The following is a 9,659-nucleotide window of genomic DNA, read 5'->3' on the forward strand; positions in this document are numbered from 1 at the left end:
AAAACACTCACTCACTCGCTCGCTTGTAAGACGCTAACCTGGACTTAAGAGTAAATGAGAAATTAGGCTGGGCATGGTGGCTCATGCCTGTGATCACACACAGACACACACACACACACACACACACACACACACACACACACACAAAGAGAATTTCAAAAGCAAAGAAATTATACAATGCAACCTTAGAACCATTTAAAAATCTTTCTGTATTAGGAAACGGTGGTGTTTCTTGATAAATGCGGTTTTACGAGCGCTTGTACCTTCTTCAGTTCTGCCGACAGCGGCGACGACTCGATGGTTAAGCAGGGCTCGATCTTGTTACGGAGCACTGCCACAGGTGGCTGCAGGCCCGACTTCAGCTTCTGCAACTGAGAGAACGCGTGCATTAGACAGCCGGTATCTGCCCACAGCGTTAGCACAGGAGAGCAAGAATTTCATGGAAATGAAGGAAATACAGATTTCACTGTAAACACCTGGGTATATACGCTTATTTTAAAAAACATTTCCAAAAGGAAGACCATTTATTACCGCCCCCCCAAAAAATGAAACAATTTCTCAGAAGCAACAATCCATTAGATCGTTTCTAAAAGGATGTCTTCGGGTAGAGGCCCCCATTTAAGGAGTTTCTCCTCTAATCTCAAGTCTGGAGGGAAGAAGGAGAAGGATGCAAAGAATAAGCAATTTTCTCTCTCTTTTTAATTTACTTTTTTAGGGCCTGTAATACCTGCTGGAGATCAGAGATTCCATCAGCCCTCAACGGATCAGGATTTAAAAACTGTAGTAATCTGTAAGATAGTTAAAAGACGAGAGTGAAGAAAAATGTGTTTCTGTTTCCTCAGTAGAGCTATTCTTTCAGTTCTTCCTTGATGGAGGTAGCAGGGACTGCACAGCCAATGGCTCGGCTGTACACCGCTGCCTGTTCTGTTCTGCTTGGTTTGTGAGACATGAGGGCCCGCACCTGTGCCGCCACAACTCTGCCACACAAAGCCCCCCTGAGAGTATCTGTGGGGCCCCAGCCAAGCTCAGGGGCCACTAGTGGACTTCACTATCTTTATTTTATGGATGAGAAAACGAGACCAGATAGGACTTGCCTACAGCCACCTCTGAGAGAAGGAGGAATTTGAAACTGCTCTCCTTTAGATCCAGCCCCACCCTAACATGGGTAAGGCCAGGGACGGTCACAGAGAAGTCACAACCCACAGACATGGTGGGGACGCCAGGATAAAGAGGGTTGGCTACACATATGGCAAACTACACTCTTTCCTAAAGCCCCATTCCCGTAAATAGACTTTTTTCTTTAAGATGAAGTCTTGCTCTGTCACCCAGGCTGGAGTGCAATGGCGCGATCTGAGCTCACTGCAACCTCCGTCTCCTGGGTTCAAGCAATTCTCCTGCCTCGGCCTCCCGAGTAGCTGGGATTACAGGCACCCGCGACCTCACCTGGTGAATTTTTAGTAGAGTCAGGGCTTCGCCATGTTGGCCAGGCTGGTCTCAAACTCCTGATCTCAGGTGACCTGCCAGCCTCGGCTTCCCAAAGTGCTGGGATTACAGGCATGAGCCACTGTGCCCAGCCCTGTAAATGAATTTTTAAACGTAAAAGCCACAAGACCCAACTCCATCAGCTGATGAATGGGTACATGAAATATGCTCCATGCACTCAATGGAACATAAGGCACCATGAAAAGGCATGCTATGCTTGTTTATGATATGGCAGAGGTGAGCCCTGGAAACACGGTGCGCTGTGAAACCAGCGTCACCAAGGCCCACACACCATATGATCCCATCAATATGAAATGTCCTGAACAGGCAAACCCACAGAGACTGAAAGCAGACTGCTGGCTGCCAAAGGACGTGGAGAAAGGAAAATGGAGAGTGGCCACTAATGGATATGGACTTGGGTGGCTGCAAACTGTAGATATACTAAAGACCACTGAGCTGTACACTTGAAAAAAAGGGGACATGAATTATCTCTCAAAAAAGCGGCAGTTTATAGACAATATTCCAAAACAATGTTAGAAGCTAAAAAACAGATGGACAAACTATTAGTAGCCCCAAGACAGCTGAATCTGAGCCAGCCACGGGAGGCCTGACTCTGTCTGCAGAGAACAACCTTCAGAAAGCTTAGGAATTAGGGCCCGGCTTCCTGGCTGCAACGGTGTGGCAGGGGAGGAAACTCTGCATTGCCTTATTGCTGCTCCACACCAGACAGCCACTCACCCCAATCAGAGGAAGCCCAGGGGCTGATTCTCTGGAAAGGATAAAGCAGAACTCTCAGGCTACGAGCTGCCAGCTGCAAACAGAGGTGCTGAACTGAAAAGAGGGAGGCTAAGCAATCACAGGACAGGGAGACCCAGCCTGCACCTTCCACTCAGCCCCCAGGACAGGGGCAGGTCTTCACCACAGTGGGCAGAGATAGGAGAAATCTTCCCTCTGGTATCTGGCCCACCGGAAAGGAAAGACAGAAAGACTTCAGTCTCACAGGCTTGGTACACTCAGAGACCCTCACCGGCTCACTGGGCCTCTACCTTGAAATAAAAGCAGACAATCAAGGACCGCAAGACATCTAAGGAAAGCCTCCAACCTAAAAAGCAAATAATGCACCCTGCAAGAAAAAGAAACAGTGTAGGGAGAAGAAAACTCCGCCACCAAAATCATGAGTCTCCTTAGAGAAATGAGAGAAACCATCATATACGTGAAACAAGGACAACACTATTGGAAAGAGAAAAGAGAACAAAAGGAAAAGCCTTGCAAATTAAAAGTGGGACGTTCGAAATAAAAAACTCAATAAAATGAGAAGAGGGCAAAATTGTAAAAACATTCCAAACTGTCAAGCAGGCCAGGCGTGGTAGCTCATGCCTATAATCCCAACCTTTTGGGACGCCCAGGCAGGCAAATCACTGGAGGTCAGAAGTTTGAGACCAGTCTGGTCAACACAGTGAAACCCAGTCTCCATTAAAAATACAAAAAAGATCAGGTGTAGTGGCAGGCACTTGTAATCCCAGACTGGGGCAGGAGAATCACTTGAACCCAGGAAGCAGAAGTTGCAGTGAGCCAAGATCCCACCACTACACTCCAGCCTGGGTGACAGAGCGAGACTCCATTTCAAAAAAAAAAACATAAAGCAAGAAGACAGATTTAAAAAAAAAAAGAAGAAAAATATATTTTATAAAATTACACGACCAATTCAGGAGGTTAAACATATGAGTCACCGAGGTTCTTAAAAGAAGACAGAGAACATTGAGTGTAAGGGAACAATGAAAAAGTCAAGAGAATTTCCCAGGGGTAAGAGACACGAGACTACACATTGGAAGGGTCCACCAAACAACAAGCATAATAACAGAACTGCACCAAGGCACAACATCAGGAATTTCCAAACACTGGCAACAGAAGAGGAAGCTTCCTATAAGCTTCCAGAGAGAGAGAAAAAAGGAGAGATATATAAATAAATCAGAATAGAGTGGACGTCTTCACAGTAGAAACTAGAAGTAGAAATGTCTTCAAAATTTTTACCCAAACTATTGATCAAGTGTGAAGATAGTCTAAAAGCATTTATGCAAAGTCTCTAAAAAATTTATGTTTTGTGTCTCCCTTCCAAGAAAGCTACAAAAGGATGCTCTCCACCGAAACAAGGGAGTAAACTAAGTAAGAAGATGGACGATCCAGAAAAGAAGGGATTAAATTCAAGAAAGATGCAGGAATCTCAGGATGTTGGTGACAAATATGGGACACATCAGGCACACACCAAAGCAGACGGGAATGGTCTGGAGAGATCTCCAAAGAGTCACAAGTGAGAATCTGAGTTTGACAACAGAGGAGAATTCTAGAGATGAATCTTTAAGACAGATTAAAAATTTAGGAAAGTAAGCCAGGCATGGTGGCACACAATAGTCCCAGCTACTTGAAAGGCTGAGGGAGGAGGACCGCTTGAGGCCAGAAGTTTGATACCAGCCTAGGCAACACAGTGAGACCACATCCAAGAAAAAAAAAAAAAAACTATTAACTTCAGGTAAACCAAAAGGCCATGTGAGAAGAGAAAAGCAGTCATGCTCTGTGACTGCAGGGCTCCGCAGCACTCACCTGCTCACAGCCCGGGGACAATGCACACTCATCTCACTGGATCATGACACAGCCAGAGTGGGGTCATGGGAAGAACAGAAGCATGGGTGTGATTTCAAGAGGGAAGGGGAATGGTTGTACAACACAGCCGCGTCCTCACCGCTCCTGTGTTCTTTGGCAGAAGGCTTGGGTCTAGAAGGACAGCGTCTGACCCTGAACTCAGCAGCCTGTGCGAAGGGCATTTCAGTCCAGGCTTTGAAGTGCACTGCTGTTCAGACTCTGACACTGAAATGGTATCATGAAGAATGCGCATATTTGGGTCAGGCACGGTGGTTCACTCCTGTAATCCCAGCACTTTGGGAGGCTGATCATCTGAGGTCAGGAGTTCAAGACCAGCCTGGCCAATATGGTGAAACCCCATTTCTACTAAAATACAAAAAATAAAAATAAATATTAGCCAGGCGTCATGGCATATGCCTGTAATCCCAGCTACTTGGCTGGCTGATGCATGAGAATCGCTTGAAACTGGAAGGCAGAAAGGCAGAGGTTGCAGTGAGCCAAGATCGCACCACTGCACTCTAGCCTGGGCCACAGAGTGAGACTGTCTAAGAAAAAAAAAGAATGCATGTATTCAGAGAATGTTTCCATCTTCAATCAGTGGGCAGTACAAAGTAGGCTGATGTTAAAATGTTTAAAGGAAGACAACAGAAGAATAAAGAACGAATATCACAGTAGGCATGAGGGACACAGAGGATGGAAAGACGAACTGCAGAGGGGGCTCCAGGGTACGTTAAATATCAGAGATGACATGAGCAGCAAGCAGGCACCACTCCACCCTTCCATGCACAGGACTTCTTAACCAGTCATCAAAGTACTCCCCGCGGCACATATGGCTACAGTGCCAAAGTCCAGACTCCTCCTGAAAATAATGCTCTGAGAGTTACCACACAGAGTTGAGACTCACCCCCCACCCAGCATATTCCCACAGGCTGGGCGGAAGCTGGCACCAGCTTAGAAACACAACCTCAACCCACTCCAGGCTGCCTCGACACCTCCGGAAGCCCTTAGCGAACACAGCAGTTTCTCTTGGATACCCAAAGATTAGGAGAGAGAAATCCGCTAGGAGGGCCCTTAAACCCGGGCGTGGGCCCTGCCACTCCCTGTGCTACCCAAGCATCCGGGATTCCCAAGGGGACGGTGGTATGCGATCCTGGAATGGGCCAGACTGAATCTGGGGTGACCTCTTCTTGAATGTACTGTAACCTTGAGGGTGTCCAAAATGAGTTCTATGAAGGAACGGGCCCGAGGAGAAAGAAACACAACTGCTTGCTGGTACTTACAAGCTTGAGCAATGCCATCAACGAGACAAAAAGACAGGAAAAACAAAGCCACAGGCATCACACAGAGGAGGCTAGTGGCCTCTCTCCTCACACCTGGCCTCTGGCAACAAGCCAAGGTCCCTGTGCCCCTCTGGCCGCATTGTGACAGTCGTTATCATAGTCCCAAGTGAGGTTTGGGGATGCGGCAACGTGGGTCCCTGGCTGGCCATCCTTAGGGAAAGGGTGCCTCTCCTCCAGGCTGCCTTCGCTATCTTGCCAGAAATGACAGCACAGGGTTCCCCAGGCTTTGGATGCAGTGCAACCAAGGCAGGACCTCTGCTTGGTCAAGGGGGTGGGTCCCAGGATCACAAGGTCATCCCTGTGTCCCTAAGGAACTCAAAGCCTTCTTTGCTGTTTAATCTTGAACCACCGCAAAGTTCCCTGAAACCACAGGAGACTGACAGGATAACTGACATTTAATCCATGGATTCTAAGTAAAGGGCATTTTAGCAAAACAGGAGACAAGGCAGAACTTTCTAATATGAAAATAAAAGGGAATGCAATATTCCAGGGTCATCTGGGCACGGTGGCTCATGCCTATGATCCTAACACTTTGGGAGGCCAAGGTGGGCTGATCATAGGAGGTCCAGAGTTCGAGATCAGCCTGGCCAACATGGCAAAACTCTGCCTCTACAAAAAATACAAAAATTAGCTGGACATGGTGGCAGGTGCCTGTAATTCCAGCTACTCAGGAGGCTGAGGCAGGAGAATTGCTTGAACCCAGGAGGTGGAGGTTGCAGTGGGCCGACATCGCGCCACTGCACCCCAGCCTGGGCGACAGAGCAAGACTCTGTCTCAAATTTTAAAAATAAAATAATAATGAAAGAAAGAATATTCCAGAGTTAATTTGCCAGGTTACAATTTAAAATAATAAAGAGGCCAGGTGCGGTGGCTCACACCTGTAATCCCACCACTTTGGGAGGCCGATGTGGGCAGATCACGAGGTCAAGAGATTGAGACCATCCTGGCCAACATGGTGAAACCCCATTTCTACTAAAAATACAAAAATAGCTGTGCATGGTGGTGGCTGGCACCTATAATCCCTGCTACTTGGGAGGCTGAGGCAGGAGAATCACTTGAACCCAGGAGGTGGAGGTTGCAGTGAGCTGAGATGGCACCACTGCACTCCAGCCTAGCAACAGAGCAAGACTGTGTCTCAAAATTAATAATAATAATAATAATAATAAAGAAATAAGCTGCATGGATCATGCAAGGCCTTCTATTCCAAGGAAAATAACCACTGTGACAGCAAAATCTTTGGGTATTAGGGCTGAGGTTGCCCTGGGAACAGGGTGTCAGTCAGGTGCATCAACAGCATTCCCCAGCTCTGTGGGCTCCTGCAAGCCTTCAAAGCCTCAGCTTTGAAATAATGGGTAGTGTCCTGCGGGGTAAGAAGCCCTGGCAGGCCATCAGCGTGGCCTCTGGGAAGCTGGGAGGTCCACATGGCTGCCCAGTCCACACCCCTGCTCCAAGCCCCAAGCAAACCAGTGGATATAGCAGGACCTCCCCACCTCTGACCTGTCTCACACTCTGTCACTCTGAGAGCTCCAGGGCGGCTACAGTTACTTAGAATGTAAAACTGTTTAGGCTAACATAGTAAAAAGTATAAAAATGGCATGAGGCTGGGAGCTGTGGTCATGCCTGCAATCCCAGCACTTTGAAAGGCGGAGCAGGAGAGTCATTTGAGGCCAGGAGTTTGAGACCAGCCTCGGTAACGTAGCAAGATCCCTCCATACAAAAAAATAAAATATTAGCCCAGTATGATGGTGCATGCCTGGGGTCCCAGCTACTTGGGAGCCTGAGGTGGGAGGATCACTTGAGCTCAGGAGGTCAAAGCTGCAGTGAGCTGTGACTGCACCACTGCACTCCAGCCTGGATGACAGAGGAAGGCCTTGTCTCAAAACAAAAATCGGTATGTAAATATTTTGTAGATTACACAAGTATAAAATAAAGGAAAACTGCTCACAGTTTCTCTGGCAGTGCTGCCTCAGAGAACTGGAAAGAAAGCAAAGACCAACCCACAGAACATCAATAGTCCCAAAAGATCAACTGTATCTAATTCAATTTGTGACATGGTTCGCTTCACTAAGACAATCCAGAAGGTGAGGTAGAGAATGACTACTTACACTGGAACAAAGCTTTTAACAGAAAATGTGCCCAAGTGAGATGGAAAAGAAAAAACTAACGTTAAACCCTACAGAAGCTGTACTGTACATTTATTTTTTGATAGGAATGTAGGTTTGAAATTAATAATAAAATATGTAGATTTCTCTTGTTTATAATTTTATTATAATTATTTCAATACACAATTCAGGCCAAGGAAAAAATTCTTACTTCACACAGCCATTCTTCTCATCATATTCTTTCTTCTCAGCTGATCTAAGAGGTTTTGCATTTGGCTTCTGACTTAAATCACTAGAAATTTAAAAAAAAAAATTAATTAAAATTTGTCAACAGCAGCCTGAGTAATGTAATGAGTCCCCATCTCTACAAAAATAAAAAATGCCAGGCATGGTGGTATGTGCCTATAGTCCTAGCAACTAGGGAGGTCAAGGTGGGAGGATCGCTTAAGCTCATGAGTTGGGGCGCTGCAGTGAGCTGTGAGTGTACCACTGCACTCCAGCCTGGGCAACAAGAACAAGACCCTGCCTCTTAAAAAATGAAAATTTATGAACCCATTTACCCCAATGCTGAAAATATCTTTATTTTCTGTATTAAAAATTTAAGAAGCACCACTGAGGAATCGGTTTATCTACATAAGCATGTTTCTGTGAGAAGCAGAGCTTAGTCCTTTAAGTGTCACTTCCGACACTTCTGGTGCCGACCCTGGCCAGGATGGAGCAGGCCCGCCACAGCCTCTTTCTCCTGCTGATCACAGCTAGAGATTCTGGATGAGGCCCCAACAGCAGTGGGGAGAAGTCAAACACTTGAAAAACAGAATCACCAGGACTTTCTTGTTTTTTCCTTCCCGTGTCTTTCTGCGTTGACCTCAGGGTGACTTTGTGGCAGATGCAGATGGCAGAACCTCCGAGAGAGACCTCCCCTTTCAAGCCAGAGAAGTAGGAAGAGGCGCCCTTTAAACCAGAGAGTGTTGGGGATCCCCATCGATTTTCTTTTCCTTCCTCGCCCTGCCCCAAGGCCAGCTCTGATCTTGGAGCTGCACCCCGCAACAGCAACAGCAGTGTGGTGACCTATAACCCTGAGAGAAGACCCACACCTAAATCCAGAGGAACTCAGAGACGGGAGCTGTGGTCCAAAGACTGCGTGAGGAAATCGCTATCTTTTTTCTCCCTTATTGTTTTATTCTCAGGGTGGCCCAATCCCACATTACTGCACAGCAATGCCTCTAAGAGAAACCATCTGGCCAGAGGAACACGGGGAAGGAGCCCCTAGAAACTGGTAACTGTAAGGGAAATTCTGAAAAGAAAGAGCGAGCTGGTTCATGACACAACACAAGCCACTGGCTCCCCCAAAGCTAAGCAGATGAAGAACAGGCACTGAGGCCCCAAAGCCTGCGCTCACATGGCCACCGCCACCCACAGACTGCGAGGCAGAGCATGAGGGCTGGACCTCAGGGAGATACCAACCTCCTGCTAAGACAAACGACACAACCAACACTCGTTAGAGAATGTTAACAGAAACCAGAGTCTCGCAACATAGCATTTAAAATATTCAGCGTGAGTGCAAAGCTACTCAACACACATGGGCCAGGAAAACCAGACTGACTTCCGAGAGAGATGGCAATCAGCAGGCGCCAACCCCAGTAGCTCCGGGTGGCGATCACTGGACGTTCACTCTACATGAAGAAAAGGCAGCACTCCCGACTGGAAACACACAAGTTCTCAGCAAAGAAATATACACTTTTAAAAAAAAAAAAGGAGAATTTTAGAAATAAGAAATATAGGCCAGGCACTATGGCTCACACCCGTAATCCTAACATTTTGGGAGGCCGAGGTGGGAGGATAACTTGGTCTCAGGAGTTGGAGACCAGTAGGAGCAACATAGTGAGACCCCCATCTCTACAAAAAATTTAAATGTTAGCCAGTTGTGGTAGCATATGCCTGTAGTCCCAGCTACTTGGGAGGCCGTGGTAGGAGGATCCCTTAAGCCCAGGAATTCAAGGCTGCAGTGAGCTAGGATTGCTCCACGGCACTTGAGAGCCTTGGTCACAGAGCAAGTCCCTGTCTCAAAAAAAAAAAAAATCTATATATATATGTATAT

The 9,659-nt window shown here is 46.9% G+C and overlaps 1 protein-coding gene across 1 annotated transcript in view; it reads right to left on the bottom strand.

Annotated features, from left to right (window-relative positions):
• Nucleotides 1-9,659, bottom strand: part of TDRD12 (tudor domain containing 12) — a 68,026-nt gene that overhangs the window by 31,344 nt on the left and 27,023 nt on the right. Inside the window, exons 10-12 of the mRNA XM_032249147.1 lie at nucleotides 7,773-7,853; nucleotides 728-788; nucleotides 264-371 (exon numbers count right to left, since the gene is read on the bottom strand). Coding sequence (XP_032105038.1) covers nucleotides 264-371; nucleotides 728-788; nucleotides 7,773-7,853 — 250 coding nt within the window. The remainder of the gene's footprint in view (nucleotides 1-263; nucleotides 372-727; nucleotides 789-7,772; nucleotides 7,854-9,659) is intronic.

The sequence above is a fragment of the Sapajus apella genome, unplaced genomic scaffold (genome assembly GCF_009761245.1).
Source record: "Sapajus apella isolate SASKATOON/1434 unplaced genomic scaffold, GSC_monkey_1.0 scaffold68, whole genome shotgun sequence".
NCBI classification, from domain to species: Eukaryota; Metazoa; Chordata; class Mammalia; order Primates; family Cebidae; genus Sapajus; species Sapajus apella.